The 19823-nt window shown below is 53.8% G+C and overlaps 1 protein-coding gene across 1 annotated transcript; it reads left to right on the top strand.

The window, feature by feature from the left end:
• The first annotated feature begins 10442 nt into the window (after positions 1–10442).
• Positions 10443–19009, top strand: LOC123596781 (60S acidic ribosomal protein P1-like). Its single transcript, XM_045475091.1, has 2 exons — positions 10443–10499; positions 18636–19009. Exons 1-2 carry the CDS (start codon positions 10443–10445, stop codon positions 18984–18986), a joined length of 408 nt encoding a protein of 135 aa, XP_045331047.1. The 3' UTR covers positions 18987–19009.
• The last annotated feature ends 814 nt before the right edge of the window (positions 19010–19823 follow it).

Genomic DNA, 19823 nt, shown 5'->3' with positions numbered 1-19823 from the left:
ATGGTTCTGGGGGAAATCATTTTAAAAATACTCACCTTCGGAGCTCCAACATTTTATTTCAACTCACGGCATGTAAGTTTTTTGCCTTTTTCATTCTCTTTAGCGCAGGACCAAAGTCTTGCCTTTGCCTGTGGGTCTGCTGATGGGAGAGGCGTCATATTTGTTGGGTAAACTAAACCCCCAACACATCATCCTCAATTTCCAATTTCGATTTCTCTAAAGTGGCACATGAGCGTAAAAGACACTTGTGAAGTGATGTGAGTGCTGAATCTTCTAGATTTTTACAATTTCGTTTCCAATCTTATCTTACAGTTGCTTATCCGCACCTAATGGGACGGCAATTTTTTTTTTTTTTTAGCAATTCACCTTGATAGAGTCTTTCTGAAAACTTCCATTTTTTCTACAATCAACTTTTTCTACAATCAACTTTTTGTGCATTCACAATATTTTGGCTTACTGATTACTTAAGTTGCACAATGAGTGCCACGGGTGTAAGCGAATTTGGAGACCAAATTCAAGTGGTCCCGTGCAAGCCTGTAACCCAGCCTGTGGCACCAGGATCCCAGGACAGGCAGGGTGAGTGTGCAGTGGGTGCCCAGGAAGCACGGTGCACAGACCAAAGGGAGAACCCCAGGCAAACAGTGGAAGAGGAGCTGAATCGAGAAGCCCCTTATCTGTGCGGGTGTGCCAAGCGTGAGCGTGCTGACAGAATGTGTGTGTCTGCGTGTGTGACTCCATGTGCCAAGGTGCCGGTGACAGCGCATCCGAGTGTCCCTGTCCCTTACAGCAGCAGACAAACCTCAGCCCAGGCCACTGGGAAACCACGGCTATCCACCCAATCATCCACCTATGGCAGACGATCGTCATGACGTGGTCTTTTTAAGTGAACTGGCCAGGGCAGTGACACGATGTGTGTCCCTGGCCACAAGACACAGCCAGCGGTGGGGCAGGGCCAGCACGTCCTGGGCATCCACACTCTGCCATTTCTTTGCACTCTCCCCCTGGCCGGTGAGATGGAGATCCTGAAACTGAGACTCTGAGGGGCCAGATGCTTCCCGGGCTAGACAGTGGTGGCATTGCGGTGCAGACACAGGCCCTTCAGGCCCATTGCTGGCCAGGGCACCTCCCCAAGAGGTTAAGAGACCACCGATTTCCTGAGAAGCACTGCTGGGCTCTAGCGTAGACGCAGCCCCCTCCTCATCGGCATCTGCAGAGCTATGGATAGAGGTGGGCAGGGGGGCTCACTGACGGATGCCCAGGAGATGGGGAGGGGCCTGGGGACAGGCTGGCATCCACTACGAACCAGACCAGGGCTCATCTTGGCAAAGTTCTCTGGATTCTGCAAAGCCACCCACATCCCTTGAGGCACTGGATGCTCCCGTCATCCTTCGGAGGAAGGAGGAAGGGGTTCTTCTTCATTTTATAGACGAGGAAACAGAGCCCAAAGAGGCATCCCTAACAGTGAGTAAAACCTGGGCATGACCCACATAGACCTCTGCTCTCTTCCACCCGGACTTTCACTGCCTGGCAGTTAGTAAGTGCACAATAAAATGCATTATATTGACCAGGGTTGCCAGATAAACAACAAATAATTTTGAGGTATAGGTATGTCCCAAATTTTGCATGGAGTATACTCACACTTAGAAATTTATTTCATATTTAAATGTCATCGGGCTTCCTGTACTTTCGTTGGCTAAATGTGGAACCTTAAAATGACCTCCCCCCTCCTCAGTCACCCACTCCTAAGCCTCCTGGAAGACATGGGGAAAGAGCTGGTGCCCCCTGGTCTGAGTTCTTGCTTCTTTGTGTATTACCTTGGTCAAGTCATTTGCCCCCTCCAAGTATCTATAGGCTGGTTATGAGTATTAAATAAAATAATATATGTAAAATGCTGTGTCCTGTGTCCTGTGTAAGTGAATGGGAGCCATTATTTATTGTTGTTGTTGTTGTTGTTGTTGTTGTTGTTGTTATTTACCAAATGGTGAAATTAAGGCTGAGAAAAAGGGCCACCAGGAATCAGGAGCAGACCAGACAGATGCCCATACCCGGGCCTCCTGGGTCCTGGCCCTGGCTGCTACCCTCTGCCCAGGCGCTTCACTGTTCGTGGCCAAGATGCTGGTGGCACCTATCCCTTGAACGTTCTCTATCTTTAAGTAATTGCCCCCCACCCCAGCATACTGGAGCTCACAAGCAACTCAGAGCCCCATAGTCTAGACTCACCCACTGCTGTCTCCCCAGAGCACCCACTGGCTGAGGATGGCCCTTGGTCCCCTCTCCCCTGTGATCTGGGGGTGCCTCCGGCCCCCAACCCTGGGAAGTCCAGAGACGTGGTGGGATGGCAGGAGTGAGGAGGGACACTTCCATCCAGCTCTCTCCAGGCCAGGAGGCCTGCGGCTCCTCAGCCCCCACCCTCACATCCATGTTACTTCCAGATACAGCTGCCTGGAGAACCCCCGGACTTCCCCTGGGGCTGGGAGGGGCTGAGAAGGGAATATGGGGCCATGGCCACCCCTGCCAGGCCAGGCCTGGGGCTCCGCAAGGGGCCTGGCCAGCAAGTCTACCCCTCCAACTCCCTTCCTCGCTCTTTCACTCCCAGCTCCCCATCTGTAACCCTAATGAGCTGCTGACAGTTCCCATCTGCTCCTCGCAGGCTTCCTGGGTAAAGGGAGAGAGTGAGGAGGGGACGCCAAGAAACGTGGGGCAGAAAGGATGGGTTTCCAGCGCTCAGCCCTGGTCCCATTACGGCACATGCGGGAGCTGCTAGGCATCTCCCGCTTGCATGGGTGCCCCCTGCCCTTCTGCCAGAGACCTCCTCCCACCTACACCTCTGAAGGCCCCACTCCTAAGGGTAGAAGGATCTTTGAGAAAAGAGGTTGCAGCCATTCCTGTCCTGCTTGGATGCCCATACCCCAGAGCTGGAAATCTTAAACTCCCAGAGGAGCTGTCTCGAGAAGAGAAGGGACAAGTCTTCCTCCCCAGTCCAAGAATTCTCAAGAGCTCGCCTCCCCTACCCCGTGCCCCTCCGTGTTCTGCTCACAGACAGTGGGGAGGTGCGGGGGCCTGGGGACTGGAGAGCCGGGTAGCCTGCCTTAGCCCATCCCGCCTGGCCCAGCCCCCTCCCGTCCTCTCCCACTCGGCTCCTGCTCGCCAATGCTGCCATCTAGAGGTGAGATGGGGAACTGCAGGAACTGGTGCCTGACCTGGGAGTCCCAGGGGTCCTTCCCTCCCAAGCCCACCACGGAAGGATGGATAAATGTGCCCAGACTCCTTGCCCTGGAGGCGCTGCAAGAGATCTCATCCACTCCCCTGCTTCCAGGCATCTATGTGGCCATGAGCTATTTCTTGGCTCCTTGCTCACTGGGCAAACCCCTCTAGGAAACCCAGGACCCACAAGAAGGTGTGGACCCACAAGCTATGTGCTGGACACGTGTTGTACATCACCTCCTCCGAGACTCACAGCAGCTGCCATGTGGATAATATGCTCCATTTTACTAACGAGGACACGAGGACAGGCAGGTAGAGGGAACCATTCATGTAGAGTAACTGATACCCACACCTGGATGTGAACAGTCTTCTTGGCTTCATTTTTTCTGGCTCACTTCAATATCTCAGACGTTCACTAACGTTCCAGTCCTGTGCTGGAGGGGCGCCCGCTGTGTGCCAGGGTCTGTGCCAGGTCCTGGGCAGCCCAGAGACATAACAGACCTGTCCTCCCCCTTGCCCTCCTCCTGGCAAGCTCACCACAGGGCGGGGGTTGGGGGGGGTGAGCCCTAGCCTGGCCCACTCACCAGGCAGTCACATGAGGGACGAGCCATGAGGTCTCTGTGAGAAGTCACCGGCTGTGACAGCGATGCCAACAGAGCCAAAGGTGGACCCTTTGGCAGCCCATGGTTCCTAGGAGTGCTCTGTCCTGGGCTCTGCTTCAGAGGCTGCCTGGTGAGGGGCATAGAGAGGCCACCATCCGGCACTCCTCTCCTCCAGAGGACCCAGCCTCTCCCAGAGGCACCTGTGACCAACCCCCAGCCCTCAGCCAAGCTAGAGAACCCCCAGGGCCTGACATACAGTAGGTGCTCAGTTCATGGACGAAGAATAAGTGAGTAACTTAAGGGCTGTTCACACGGGAGCTCCAGCCATATGAGGTCAGATGTACCACCCCCTCCATCCCTCGCTGTCCTCACCCAAGTGGCCAGTGAAGTCCCTAAAGTAGAGGAAACCCAGGAGACCAGAATAATCCTGGACCCGGTTAAGCTTCCTACTTGCTGTGTGAACCAGCGCAAGGCTCCACTCTCTGGGCCTCAGTTTCCCTGTATGTATATAGGGGAGTTGGACTAGCTAGGAGGCCTCTGCAGCAAGCAAGAGGAAGGATCTGGGTGCAGGAGAGGCGGCCTAAGCCCACTCGGCCACCCTACTCTCTTGCCCCTTGCACACTGGATTGGGTGAAGCCATGAGCTGGTGTCCCACGGAGACTCAAAGGAATTGCTGCCTCATACACTTGCGTGTGCCCCCACATACACAAAGCACACACAGGTGTACGTGCAAGCATGCACACCTGTGCATGAAGCCACATGGGCACACCCACAGGAAGCCACATGCATACACCTGCACATCCATGCACACTTGTGTCCTCACACCACATACCCAGCGCCTGCTCTGTGCTCTCAGACGTCCTGTTGCACCTCAGGAACAAGTTTAGGGACGCACCGAAGTTATGAAATTGATTTCTCTGGGAGCAGTTGGAATTAGTTTTAATTATCTTTATCTTTCTTCCAATTGTGCTCTCAGCCTTCTCCTCGCTGTTTAATCCATTGCTATCGACTTCCCCGCAGGCACTGAGGAGGGGAGTTGCAGGGTGGGGTGGACAGTGTGCTCACTTTCTGAAAAAATAAACAACAGCAACAACCACACCCACCCACCTCTTCCTCTGCACTGGCCTCTCCCCGGCAGGGCTTCCTGCACACATACGCACACTCACACACGCGTGCACACGCACGTGCACGTGCACACATCACACACAACAGTCAAACCTCACTCTCCGGGGAAGCCCCACCTAGAAGTCCTCCCTGACGGGACAAGACAGGGCTGAGCTGAGATGGGCTCAGAGTCTGCATCTTTGTTGGGAGGCTGAACTTTATTGATGCGTGTCAACCCCCCTGCTGAAAAACGCATTCCGTCTCACTCCCCAGGCTCTCTTTCCTGAGCCCACCCCCCCAGCACCTGGGGCCTCCCAGCACCACCTGATAGTATTTGCCATGGTGAGGGCAGGACCCAACTCAGATGCATCTCTGAGACCAGACACAGAGTAGATAATCAGTAAATATTTATTGAATGAATGAATGAATGAGTTACATTCACTCACTCACTCATTCATTCATTCAACCAATACTGAGCCCTGGGCCAAGAGCTGAAGATACAGAAATGAATGCAAACTGGTCCCACTCCACTTAGGAGATTTTAATGGGTGGATAGGAGTCCCCAGACTGAGCGAGGGTGAGGGTGTATTGGGGGAAGGAAAAGGCAAGAATAAAAGATTGTATCTTAAACACTCTTGATGAAGGCAAATCTCCACTTTTTGCGAATCCGTTGATTTCCTCAAGCCTGCTCTGTCTCCAGAAATGGGGGGACAGATCCTAGAGTGCCCTGTTCTTAGGGGCTCCCTGACTGTTCCTGGACCTGGACCAATTCCACAGCAGGTTCCTGAAGGCTCCGCTGCCCTGCGTGTGTGTGTGTGTGTGTGTGTGTGTGTGTGTGTGAGTGAGTGAGGTATTGGCCCCTCCTCCATGGGACGCTCTCCTTGGAGCTGGGGAGGGGGCAGGGTGCCATCCCTCACCAGCAAGGCACCGGTGCTAAGTACCCTGCGGCGCTAATATTTTATGATTAAAAACCATTAAGGTTTAGACCGTGAAAATCAGAGGGACACAAAATCAATGGCCCAATATTGCTTCCCCCAGTAAGTTGTGTAAATATTGTGTCTTTTATTGTTTGGCCGATGGCAAGAGCAGAGATACAGGTGCAGATTATACTGACGAATCCCCTCCCGTCCCAGCCTGGACCTGGTGGAATTAGCATCCTGGTTTGGAGAGACCTGGAGAGCTGGAGACAGGGAGGTCCCAGGCTGGCCCACGGTGGAAAGTCATTGCACTCTCTTCCCCTCCCGCGGAATCCCCACCCCACACAATCCAGCGCCCTTGGCCAGAGGCGGCGCCGCCCTCCCAGACTCCCCCCCCCCATGCAGTGTCCTCCACACTCATTGCACAGACACACATTTACACAAAGGCACACACATCACATGGTGACATGCTCCCCTGACAGCCCGCCCATCACGGCTCCACCATCTGTTTGAATTTGCATATTTAATCAGGATCTGTCTTCTCTCCTCCAGGGGTTCAGATTAGGGTGGGGAAGATGATTCCAGAGGTTGTTCTCATCTCTGGGGAAGGGGATGATTGAGGGGGTGTCTCTCCTATCTGGAGCCGGGGTGACCGTGGAACGCCTGGGGTTCCCCCTGCCTCTCTGGAGGTGGTGTAAGGCCAGGTACCCCACCCGTCTCTGGGAGGGGTTGGCGATGATGTAGGGGTCCCTCCTGTCAATGGGGGGGAGGTAGGGAATACATGAGTTCTACTTCCTCCAGTCTCAAGTACGTCCTTCTCCCCACCCTTTCCATTCTCATGAAGAGTAGGTATGAGCCCAGGATTAGACGCCTCATGCCCTGCCCCTGCTTCCCATGGGGTGAGGGAAGTTGGAGCCCCATAGGGAACCCCTCTAGCAAGACCAGAGAAGCCGCCCTGGGGAAACTCAACATATCCCTTCCACTCCCTGAGAAGGTGCCCAGAAAAGAGAACCACTGAACTGATATAAGGAGAGAACCAGTTGATGCGAGGGCGAGGGGAGGGGGACGGCTGGGCTGATGTGACGAGGGAAAGGTGGGGGGACAGAAGTGGAAGGGGACAGTTGGGCTGACCCGAGGAGAAATAGCTGGGATGATGTTGGGGGAGAACGGCCGAGCAGATGGGGTGGGGCACCTGGCCTGATGTGAGGGCAGAGCCACTGGTCTGATAAGGTACAACAGCTGGGTGACATGGGAAACATCTGGACTGATCTAAGGGAACAGACAGCAGATGCGAAAGAACAACTAAGCTCGTATTGGGAAGCAGCTGGGTTGATCTGGGAAGGTCATCTTGACTAACGTTGGGGAATCGCTAGGCCTATACTGGGAGAGCAGTTGGAACAGCTAGACCGAGATGAGGGGACAGCTGACCTGAGGTCGGGAGGGACAGCTGGGCTGAAGTGGGGGGACAGCTGAGCTGAGATAGAGCTGGGTTGAGTTAGAGGGACGGCTGGGCTGAGGTGGGGGGACAGCTGGGCTGAGGTGGGGGGACAGCTGGGCTGAGGTGGGACAGTTGGGCAAGAAAGGAGACACAAGGCAAGCCCCGGCTGCAGTGTGGTCCTTGAGAGAGCCAGCTCTCGGTGCCGGCCTCAGACCAGCCTTCGCCAGCAGACCTCCCTGAAGCCCTGTCATAGTCAGCTCAGGCTTCCATAGCAAAATATCACAGACTGAGGGGGCTGAAGCAATAGAAATTTATCTTCCCACAGGTCTGGTGGCTGGAGGCCAGCATGGTGGGGTACTGGTGACAGTCCTCTTCCTGGCTGGTAGACGGCCACCATCTGTCTGTGTGCTAACACGACCTCCTCTGCATGCTGGGAGGGGACGGGGGAGGGGGACACCAAAAGAGCAAGACTCCTTACAGCGTCTCCTCTTACAAAGGGCTCTGACCCCATCATGGGGCTCCTGGCCTCATGAGCTCATCTGAACCTAATCCCCCTCCTCCAAATACCATCACACCAGAAGGCTTCAACATGTGAATCTTAGGTTCAGACGAGGAAACTGAGGACTAAGGGACCTGCCCAGAGGGGTGGCTCAAACCAAAGTAGTCGGTCCTAAACAGGGACTGCACATGGTCAGCGCAGCTCCAGGCTCCTGGTCACTTGGCTGCAGCCCAAAATACCTTTCCAGAACTTGTCCCAAGGAGCAAGGCCTCCAGGCCCAGCTCACAGCTGAACTGCTTAGTGACTCACCTTCCCCATCCCGTTTGAGAAAACCGGTTCTGCCGCCTAGCAGCATCCCCGCCCCCGCCCCCGCCCCCGCCCCCACCCCACACCGCTCCAGCCCTGGTCCTGAGAGATCCCAGCTGCATAAAACAGCCATTGCTAGTGCCAGCAAAGGGAATTAGGAAACAGGTAGAGGAAGAGGCCCCGGGACAACAGACCGGAGACAAGACAGCTGGAAAAGCACACCCCCACGCCACCCCACAGCCCCACACCCCTCCTCTCCAGGGCCTTTTCCAACATGAACTGCCCCTCCCCGCAGAGGCAGGCCACTGTGAGGTCCTCGGCCTGCACCCTCCCTGCACGCAGCCTTCCCAGGAGGTGGGTGCAGGTCATTCCAAATGGGCCATGATGGTACCGTGGGTATGTGTCTGTGTGCAGATAGGTCTGGGTCTACGATGAGGGTGGCCCATGTTTTGGTCTGGGGGGCTTTTTTCTGGTCAGATTCGGATGCAAGGAAACAACACACACACACAGGTTACACATGCTTGAGAGCCTGATGGCCTGAGTTCAAATCCCAGCTCTACTGCTCCAGAGCTGTGTGACCTCGGGCATGTCACTTAGCCTCTCTGTGCCCAAGTCCCTCATAAACTGAAGCTAATAATAGTACTTACCTCCAAAGGCTGTTATAAACACTTTAAGTTTATACATGTAAAGTACTTACCACGGTAAGGGCCATATACAAGTACAATATATGAGGCAGCTGTAATTACTATGGGTGTTGTGTGGTCTGTTTGTGGGTACATCTCCCCGCTCCAGGCAAAGCTGCTTGAGGGCGGGCACCAGGTCTCACTCTACCGTTCAGCCCAGCACCTGATCAAAACAATAGCTGGAAAAGTGTTCCATAATGCCCAGGAGCCTCAACAAAGGGAACCGTCAGCGAACTCATGAGTGTGAGTGTGTGTATGTGTGAATATTGTGTATAGGTGTATACGTGTCATATACATGTGCGTCGTTAATTTGTGTGTCAGTGGGAGACGATATTTACGCCAGCACCGCCACTGTGTTTCTGTCTGTATTAGGCTACCAGCAGGGCACGTATGTGTCCCTTGGATGTGACTGCTGGTTGGTAGTAGGTGTGTCTGTAGAATGTGGGTCAGCGAGCCAGCGTTTGTGTGTGTATCAGTGTTAGGCGTGTGTCAACACCATGAGCAAGAATGTATCAGTATAGGGGCACTTGGGGGGCTCAGTCGGTTAAGCCACTGACTTCCGTTCAGGTCATGATCTCGCTTCCATTCGTGGGTTCAAGCCCCGCGTTCATGGGAAGCCACTTGCTTCCGCTCATGGTTCAAGCCCCGCGTCGGGCTCTGGGCTGACAGCTCAGGGCCTGGAGCCTGCTTCAGATTCCGTGTCTCCCTCTCTCTCTGCCCCTCCCCCGCTCAAGCTCTGTCTCTGTCTCTCTCAAAAAAATAAACATTAAAAACATTTTTTTTTTAAAGAATGTATTGGGGCACCTGGGTGGCTCAGTCGGTAAAGCGGCCGACTTCAGCTCAGGTCATGATCTCGCGGTCTGTGAGTTCGAGCCCCGCGTCGGTCTCTGTGCTGACCGCTCGGAGGCTGGAGCCTGTTTCAGATTCTGTGTCTCCCTCTCTCTCTTCTCAAAAATAAATAAATGTTTAAAAAAAAATTAAAAAAAAAAAGAATGTATCAGAATATGTGTCAGCATGCGTACCGATGTGTATCTACCAGCATCGCGGAAGCCTGTGCCAGGGTTGTGCATATGTGTGTCGGCAGGGAGTGTTTATTTATGTAAGTCAGGACTGTGCATTTCTGTGTGTCAACACTTGGACTATATGTGTGTCGATGATGGGTACGTGTGCAGGCATGTGTCCACGGCGGGTGCATATGTGTGTCAGTGTTGCACGTGCGTGCGTGTACGTATCAGCATTACACGTGTGCATGCACACACCCGTCCCTCGTCTCCCCGTCCTCCTTGAGGGAGGAGGCGAGGAGGGGCTCCCCCACACCCCAAGTCTGAGCCCCGATCCCCGGCGCCCCTCGCGCCTGTGCCTGCCCAGCCCCTACCCCCCCCCCACCCCCAGCTCCCCTGACTGGCATCCGAGTTAATAAGTGTTGCTTTTCTCCTATTCTACTCAGGCCTGTGATGGAAAATCCTCGGGCTGGAAGTGAGCCCCGAATCGATAGTCCATTCCATTTAACAGGGTGGCTGTCACCATAACGAGATAAAAGTGGATTAACTTCTGTGCCGCTGCCACGTCCACGGGGAGCCCATCTGTTCCCTGCACAGCCGGCCTGGCTCAGAGCAGCAGCTCAGCCCGACAGGATCTGGCCATGGGGGCTCCAGCCACAGCCCCGGATGGGTGCGCTGGGGGTCAGAGATGGCTCGAGACCGGGATCCAGATGCGGTTCAGAATGGGTCTCAGGACAAGCTCCAGGTAGGATCCCAGTGGGCTCCGGAAGGAGATGGGGACAGGGAGGAAGCCAGCATGAGGGGAAGGCCAGCTCTGGATCCAGGATGAAGACCCAGGAGAACTTCTAAGAAGCCGGAACCTCCCAGACCTGGTATGTGGCAAGGCATGAATTCCCGAAGCTTCTTGGCCTGGACGCCCTGGGAACCACACACAGTATCTGGAGTCACTTCAAGAAAAGGCCCTCCCTCTCCCCTGAGGCCTAAAGCATAGAAAAGCTCCCACCGAAGCAAGAAGGATGCAGGGTGAACACCAGGAAGAACTTCCTGATCGCCAGGGTAAGCGCTTTCATGAGCGGACGACCAAAGGTTCACCTTTCCAGGATTTGTTCCAGCTTTGGCTGACTTTTTTTTTTTTAAACTAGGTGTCAGGAGCAAAAAAAAATGGAGATTGATTTGACCAAACCCTACTCAATTTCTTCTTTTCCTTCTATAGTGCATGCTGCCAGTAGAGTTTCCCACCTGGTCTGCTTTTTGACTTCGGGATTCTTTGTTCATCCCAGCGGTTCTCACCATCCTGCCTGTGGCTTCTTCCCTTGTCTCCCTGGGAAGGCCCACCGCATCTGGAGATGATCACCTTTGTTTCCTCTAGATCTCTCATGATTTCATTTTTTTTATATTCACATTTCTATCTATCGGGAATTTGCATGAAGTAGGTGTCTGCGTTTTCCCCCCACGATTAACTAATTCTCTGCCTCCATGTCTACACTAATTTGAAATGCCACGTTTAGCATTTAGGAGGAACCGATTTTGCCCATCTCCGTTACCTGGTTAATTCTTGTGCTAACCAACTCAAGTTTTAGTAAGGATAGCTTCGTGATGTTATTTTGATATTTGAGAACGTGGTTCTCTTTAACACTGATGGCCCTATGTCTGTATTATTTAATAGCTGTGTAAAAGCATAACTTTATCTAATGATGGCACCAAAAAAGCATACTATCTGAAGCCTGTGGCAACTGCTTTGGAAACGTAAGCAGCAGTCCCCAAATGCTGTATACATTCAGGTTTCCAAAGACCTCCTTTCGCTGCAGCAGTGTGGAGGAATAAAAGCCACAGCGTGTAATCTTAAGGAGGGAGAGAAAGAATCAGATGTGCATAGCCCAAGGGTCACCCTGGGATGTGCAGGATGGACAAATCATGAGTCCCGTCTTGGTTTGGGCTCCCTAGAAGCCAACTCTGAGACAAGGATTTGAGTGCAAGCAGTTTCTTTGGGAGGCATCCCAGAAACCCAGCAGGGGAGTTGGGGAGGGAGGCAGGGGAGGGAGGAAGATGAGACTTGTGCCTTCAGCAAGCCAGTTACTACAGTGGAGCTTCATTCTGGTGACCTCGGGGACCTGTGTAGACCCTGGACCTCAATTATCCCACCCACAGGGGTAGGAGCGGGGGCATTTATGCAGCAACTCCCCTCAGCAACCGACCAAGAGGGGACCTGAAAAGCAGGGAGGGCTCCAGGGAAACGCTGCAGGCTTTTGGAAGCAGGGCAGGCATGCACTACCCGGAAAGCCCGAGGGGTCTGGGCACCGACCAGCGAGGAAGCAGGTATGGTGGCCCAGGAGCAGAGGCCAAGACCCAGACAAGGGCAAAGGGAGGGGAGGGGAGAGTCAAGAGGCCTTTAGGAAGCAGAATGGACAGGGCTTGGAGACCTGAGACTTGTGAGGGTGTGGGAGGCAGAAGAGACTGGGGTGACCCTCGGATTTCTGGCCTAGAAGACAGGTGGATGGTGGAGGAAGGACCTAAATGGAAAACTCAAGAGGCAGAGCCAGGATGGAGTCTTTGAAGCATCAGGGAGATGTCCAGGAAACAGATAGGCACTTGGGTCTGGGGCACAGTTGGGAGGTAAGTAGAGGGTGGTGAGTCGTCACTGAAGCCATCGAAGCCAGGGGTGTGGATGAGGAGGGTCCATGCTGAGGAATGATCCAGGTTAGGGCCAGAGATGTGGTGTGCGAGACCCCAGGGAACATCCCACAGATGCGCAGGAGCGATTGTGAGTGAAGTTTGACATGGGCTTGTCTCCCCCTGGTTCCCCAGTGATTGGGAGGCCCCTCCCATCCTTCTGGGCCAAGAGGGGTGACGCCAAGGGAGAGGGTGGGAGGGGAGAGAGGGGACAGGGTGATGTGGATTCCAAAGGAGCCGACAGCTGTCAAATAATATAAAACCTCATATGTTAATAATTCTTACAATTTTGCCAAAGACTTAATGGCTGGCCTGTCAAGAGCAGTGACAGAAGCTATTATGGAAACAAGATGGGAATATTTTGGAGGCAGCATCGACAGCACATCCCGTCCCGGGCCTCCAAGGACCAGAAGGAAGACAGCAGGGCCTCCTGCCAGCACCACCAGGAAGGCCACGTGCTCAGCCAGAAAGAAGCTGGGTCATTGTGGATTCAAGCCATTGACTGTGGATTGATCACCCATGAGGACATTTTAATTAACCGTCAGATCCCAGAGCTGCCCCATCTTTCCTGTCACCCACCCTCCCCGATCTGCAGCCACCTCCACTCCCAACACACACAAAAAAGGAGAAACCGGCCAACAGCACAATCCAGAGAGAGATAGGCACCCGGAGGGTTTCAGTGGCTGGAGGGGGGGGCCATGGCCTGATCCCACTGCTCTAGGAACTCCCTGAGGTCTGGCGCTGCTCACGCCCACCAGTCCTGGGACCAGACCCAGTTGTGCGGCTGACTCACCAAATGAGCTTGGACTCATCACTTGGTTTGAAACGCCTCCATGGCTCACGTTTAAAATGCGAACAATGGAAGAGTAAATTAAAGGACAAAGGAAGAGCAAATAAAACATGCGCAAAAATGCTTTTGGAGCTTCGCAATCTCAGAATCACCTTGCACAACTCCCGGAGCTACCTTCTGCTTAATCTCATTGAGCTCTCCGATCTGTTCCGGGAGGTGGCGTCCTGATCTCCGCGTTTACAGGTGGAGACCCGTGAGGCCAGTGCCAAAGCTGAAGTGGGCACCCACTGCGCATCCACAGAGCCAGAATGTGAGCCCCAGGGCTTCTCTCCGGCACCAGAATCTGCCTTCGTGTAAGGGATTCTTATTAGACTAATAATCATGACGACTGCCACTTGGAAGTGCTTACTTTGTGCCAAGAGTCATGCTAAATCGGAGCCTCTCAAACTTGGCTGGGCACCAAGGGACCTCTGGGCATCGTGTTGAAATGCCGATTCGAGTGCAGCGGGTCTGGGGTGGGGCCTGAGATTCTGCATTTCTAATAAGCACCCAGGAGATACCGACGCTTCCAGTCTAGGCACCATACTTTGAGTGCCAAGTATAAATGCTTTCTCTCATCTAACTGGCACAACACCCTGTTGAAAAGAAAGCCACAGGCTTGGGGCGCCTGGCTGGCTCAGTCGGTGGAGCATGTGACTCTTGATCTCGGGGTTGTGAGTTCGAGCCCCATGTTGGGTGTAGAGATTGCTTAAAAATAAAATCTTTAATTAAAAAAAAAAAAAAAGAGGAAAAGAAAACCACAGGCTTAAAATGGCATCACATAGGCCAAGCCATCAAACCTGGGGCTTAATATCTAACATAATCGCGGTTTCAGCCTCCCCCAGAAATGTAAGGCTTAACCAGTCAGTTGGGAATTTTGTGATCAGCACCAAGGAGGCAATCTCCACATACATAGGCCCTCTCTACCCCCCAAAGATGAAGTAATCCACTTAATGAGAACCTTTGCCCTTCTTCCACCTAAGTGCAGGTGACCTTGCCTGAAACAATCCTTTCCTAATTCATGAATCACTTAACAGAGCCAATGAGATGCTCAAATTCACTTGGTCGAATTTTTTTTTTTTAATTTTTTTTTTTCAACGTTTATTTATTTTTGGGACAGAGAGAGACAGAGCATGAACGGGGGAGGGGCAGAGAGAGAGGGAGACACAGAATCGGAAGCAGGCTCCAGGCTCTGAGCCATCAGCCCAGAGCCCGACGCGGGGCTCGAACTCACGGACCGCGAGATCGTGACCTGACTGAAGTCGGACGCTTAACCGACTGCGCCACCCAGGCGCCCCTCGAAATTTTTTTTTTTAACAACGCCTATGAAGTAAGTACTCTTGGGGCGCCCCGGTGGCTCAGTCAGTTGAGCGGCCGACTTCCGCTCGGGTCACAATCTCGCAGATCATGAGTTCGAGCCCCGCATCAGGCTCTGTGCTGACAGCTCAGAGCCTGGAGCCTGCTTCGGATTCTGTGTCTCCCTCTCTCTCTGCCCCTCTCCCGCTCATGCCCTGCCTCTGTCTCTCTCAAAAATAAATAATTTTTTTAATAAAAAAAAGAAAGAAGTACTCTTATTATCACCCTTGTTTACAGAGGAAACTGAGGCCTAGGGAGATGGAATAACCTGATCGGGTCATGAGCTAACCAGAAGAACCAGGATTTGAACCCAGGTCAGCTGGCCTGTCTACCCACTTACCCTTGGAGCCCTAACACCTCCCCAGCATTTGCCTAGAAAGTCAATGACCAGGGGTAGGTCTCTGAGGATGAGCAGGACCCATCTCCAAATACCATCACATGGGGAGTTAGGGCTTCAACATAGGAATGGGTGGGAGGGGGTTGGGGGGGAGGAGACATAAACTTTGAGCCCATAGCGCTTAGTAAGAGAAGAAGGTGCTTCCCACCAGAGAGGGCCCTCCAGGGCCCACTCTCCCACAAAGAACAAAACCACGAAGCTCCAGGGAGTCCCCAGTGCTCTCTTTCACACGGCCAGGAAACATAAAGACACCCTCTCTGGGTCCTCCTGTCCCTGCTCCTTCCCACCTGCCCCTGCTCCCAGGCCACTGGGCTGCAAGCCCACACTGCCTGCAGCCACCCGCCCATGAGCATTAATTGAAAATTAATCCGCTCGGTACGTGCCAACGAGCAAATCAAAGCTAAGTGTCTCAATTAGGAAGAGAAATGGAGTCGGGCACTCTTCTCAGGAGCCGGCTTATTTATGGGGATAATATCATTTTTAATGAGGGGAGCTACTAAAAGGCACAACAAATGCAACATTTAATAGAAAAATATTACAGCATTCCATCAGCGGAATGCTGTCGGGAGGGGGCACCCGAAGATCCACGGATACCTGGGAATCTATCTGTGGTTGTGTGGGCGCCTGTGTACCAGCACCCGTGTGTATGCGTGTCTGCGCGAGCACACACAGCTATGTGCACACGCGTGTCAGCGTGCACGTCCATGTCTGAATATGTGAATATCTGTACACGTGTGTCTGGGCCTGGGGGAAAGGGTGAAGCATTCCTGAGTTTTTGCCACACAGGGTGGATTCCCCACCTCCCTCCTAAAGTACCCCCATTCGGGGTCCCGGGCCAGCCAAATAAGGACTCAGAGTATTTCCCAATACTTAAGGGGGACCTGGTCTGTTTAGTCCCTGGAGAGCTGTAAGTGTCTGTCACCTACCTCCATGGAGGGTCATAAAGGGGCAAATTAGACTCGGGGCCCCAGCCTCCTCTGGGCTCTCTCACATGTGAGCCATGGCGGTTCTAGCCCACCATATCACTGACGGCTGCAGGACAAGGCCCTCAGGCCCCCACTGCACCGCCCCAAGCTGGCACCAGGCCCAGCCACCCCCTTCAGCCTTGGTCTCGGGTTCAAGAGCCAAGGACTTTGCTTGCCAGGCCCAAGTCCGAGATCCTACCCCCACTGCCCCCCTCCTCTACCCAGGTGCAACCCAGACCCAGACCCAGCTCCGTAGCCCCAGCTCAGGGTGGCCTCAACTTTAGCATCTGTGGAATGGGGAAGCAGCTGAGGTGGGCAGCTCAGAACCCAGCCTGCCCTCCCCTTCCCCCAACACAACATGCACACATCGTTCTCCTTGCCTCTGCTCATGTCAGAGCCCTCCTGGAGCAGGTCCCAAATCCTGCCCTCAACTCCCTTGCCTGGAACAATACCCCACCACCCCCACCACTGCCCACAGGCAGCTTCTCTAATCACCTCGCCCTCCTCAGGCTCCTCCTGAGATGTCAGTGTCCCCAGCATCAGATGGGAATAAGGCCTGCCTCACAGGGAGGTGGCTTGCAGTATCCCGACCAGCACACGGGCCAGAGTGGCTCACGGCTAGAATCAGCTTTGTCACTGTGACCAGAATTACAACACCACTTTCCAGCCCCGTACAAACCCGCGGAGGCACAGAGTGGGGATTTTTAATCCTTGGGTCTCGAAAGAGGAACGTGAAACTCAGAGAGGCTGAGAGGCTTGACTGAGGCCACACAGCAGATGTGAAACACGAGCGCGTTTGTAGAGGTTCCCGAGGGCACTGGAAGCCAGGCACCTGTGGCCAAGACCTGGGCTGTCCCACTTCAGAGAAACTCAGAGAGGTCTCTAAGCCAGGGGACTCAAGCGTAACCCGGCCATGCCTTCCACCAGCTATGTGACTTTGGACTTGTTAATTAACCTCTCTGTGTTTCTGTTTTCTCCTTGTGGGGTTCTGTCAGGGTGAAATGAGCTAATACCCATCAAGGGCCTAGAATCACGCCTGGCACATGATAAACCGCCAGTATGTATTGAGATGTTGTTACTAATATTAGGCCACCTTACCCCCAAACACCCTCTCCCTGGCCAGGCAGCCGGAGCCATCCATCAAATGGTCTGTGAAGGTCCTCAAGGCAGGGCCTCTCCCTCCCTCAAGCGTCTAGTGTGGGAGCCCACGCTAGCTTCCTTGACCCGGGCCACATGCCTTCCCCTACGCTGTCACTCCTCCCTGCCCTGCATGCTTATGTGTTTGTTATGCATCTTTCTAGGTGTGTGTTAGCCTTGAATTTTTCAAAAGTAAAATAACAATAATAATAAAACCAAGCAGGGATTTGTGCCCAGCAGAGGGGTACCGACGGGGCTGTAGCTGGTGATTATTCATTTAACGTCTGCCTCCACGTGACCCGGGGCAAGAACAATGTGTGTCCTTTCCCGCAGTTTCGCTGCACCCAGAAAAATCTCTCGACGTGGTAGGTAAGCAATTATCATCGGAGAGAGGGAGCGAGCTGAGGGCGGACTCTTCCCTGGGTGGAGATCTGAGTCTTTGAACCCTCAGTCTCAGGAGGGGAGACCCCCCACTCCAAACCAGGAGCCAGAACTGGGGGCCTCCTCCTCCCCCCCCCCAGACCCCAGGCACCTGCAGATTGACGACATTTGAAAGTTAACTTCCCACAGAAGTCACTCTCCAGGATTAATATTTATTTCTTATGAAATTTAAATTTTTCAGTGTAATTAAAATTTTATTCGTCATGAGTTATAGGTAAAAATATTTATAACTTTCCCTTTCGCGCCACTGAGGATGAGTCTTGGATGGAACCAATTACCCGGGCCTCCTCCTGGTGACTGCTCCGGGGGGGTCGAGGGCAGGGAGGGGGTCAGAGGGCCGGCGGGGACCAGAGCCGGCATCCATCTCCCCAGGCAGCCTTATCAGCTCTGCCTCCTACATCCAAGCAGTGGAGGTGACTGGTAGGAGGGGGAGCTGAGACCTACCCCACCCCCAAATTCCTGGCGAATAACCCAGTGGGAGCTGGGATCAGGGCCAGAGAGAGGCCAGAGGGAGGCTGGGAGAAGACAGGAAAATGAGGCCTCAGAATGAGTGCAGGAGAGGAGGGAAAGACTGCAGAGAGAGAGGACCCACGTCTTCCCACCCTGGCGCGGAACACGGTGCAACAGCCTGTCGAAGGCAGCCCCTGTGGCCAGGAGATCGTGGCTCTTGGCTGTGGGGCCTTTAATCATTTTGTGCCCAGCCTGAAGGGCGCATCTTCAGCAGAGATAGAGAGAAGTGTGGAGGGGGAGCCAGGGGCCACGGGTTCTGAAGCCAGGCAGGCCAGCATCCAAATCCTGGTTCGGAATGACCTGGCACATGTCGCATAACCTCCCTGAACATCAGTTTCCTCACCTGTAAGATGGGGGCCTGAAGATCACATCAGATGATGTATAAAAGGCCCGACACACAGCTGGGGTTAATAGTGGAGGATCCTGGCCCTTCTTCCCAGCTGCCGCTGAGGTGCTCGGTCCTTCCAAGGAAGCTAAGGTCGCGTTGGGGTGGGGCCCTCGCTTTATCCACCAGCGAGGAGCACCCGCCCAGGAGAGCCCGCTCAGCACTCCCCGGCACCAAGGTCTCCGGCTCAGAGCTTGCCTGCCTGCATCTACTCAGGCCTAGCCCTCATCCTGCACAACGATGAGGTCACAGTCACAGAGGATAAGACCAATGCCCTCCTTAAAGCAGCGGGTGTAAATGTGGGACCTTTCTGGAGGAACTCGTTTGCAAAGGCCCTGGCCAAAGTCAACATCTGGAGCCTCATCTGCGAGGTAGGGGCTGGAGGAGCCACCCCAGCAGGAGATCCCGCTCCCCCCTCCGGGGCTGCCCCTGCGGAGAAGAAAGTGGAAGCAAAGAAAGAAGAATCGGACGAGTCTGGTGATGACACACGTTTTGGTCTTTTGGACCACACCTCTCCCGTAACCTGTTCAATAAAAAGCTGAACTCTTAAAAAAAAAAAAAAAAATAGCAGAGGATCCTGGGCTGTCTATCCACTGACGAGGAGCTCACTACCTCACAAGGATAGTCAGCTATCTTCTCACTAAAGCTGAACCCTTCACTCTTAAAAATGGGGCCGTCTGGACTCCCTGTGATCTCACATGAATTGCTCTGGAATATAATTCCCCGAGGCACTGGAGGATCAGAACCCACCCTCGAAACTCTCCCACACCCACCACACTGGCTATCAACACAGCCTCAAATCTGCCCACAGATTTGCCTGGCTAGGAGACTTCTTGGCTCCCACGTGGCCCTCGACGCAATCTCGGTACCAGTGGCGTGCCTTCAACAGCCATCCCCGAGTGAGACTCACCACCAGCAGGGCGACATGAACTATGAAAGTCAGTCAGGCACCTGCCACCCCTCCCCTGCCTCTCCTCCTGTGTGCCAGAGCCACGAGGTCCAGACTGGGCAAGGGAGGGTCAGGACTCACTTCCCTAATGCCCCCGGGCAAGGACCAGGCTCCCTCTTCCTCCTCACCTTGCCGGCCTGCCCGCGGCTACACTTTGTGCTCACTAATTAGACCTGTCACTGGCCCTGAATCACTCTCGGGCCCGGGCTGGGGAGGTCATTAAGCCAGAGATGGATAAGTGCTAAGCTGGCCCTGCTCTGGAGATTTACAAGGCTCAGGCTGGGGAGGATTTATAAGGTTTGTTAAATTTCTAATTGAGTTTACGGTGCAGTGCCATAGTCTCAGTGACCAAACCGCATGGATGAGAATTGAAAGCTAAGTTCCTCATGCTGTGGGAAGACGGGGCCTCCCTATCTGTCCCCCTCTGCCA

Source organism: Leopardus geoffroyi, chromosome C1 (genome assembly GCF_018350155.1).
Source record: "Leopardus geoffroyi isolate Oge1 chromosome C1, O.geoffroyi_Oge1_pat1.0, whole genome shotgun sequence".
Classification (NCBI taxonomy): Eukaryota; Metazoa; Chordata; class Mammalia; order Carnivora; family Felidae; genus Leopardus; species Leopardus geoffroyi.
Note: the sequence above shows the minus strand (reverse complement) of the source record. Positions and strands in the feature narration are given on the sequence as shown.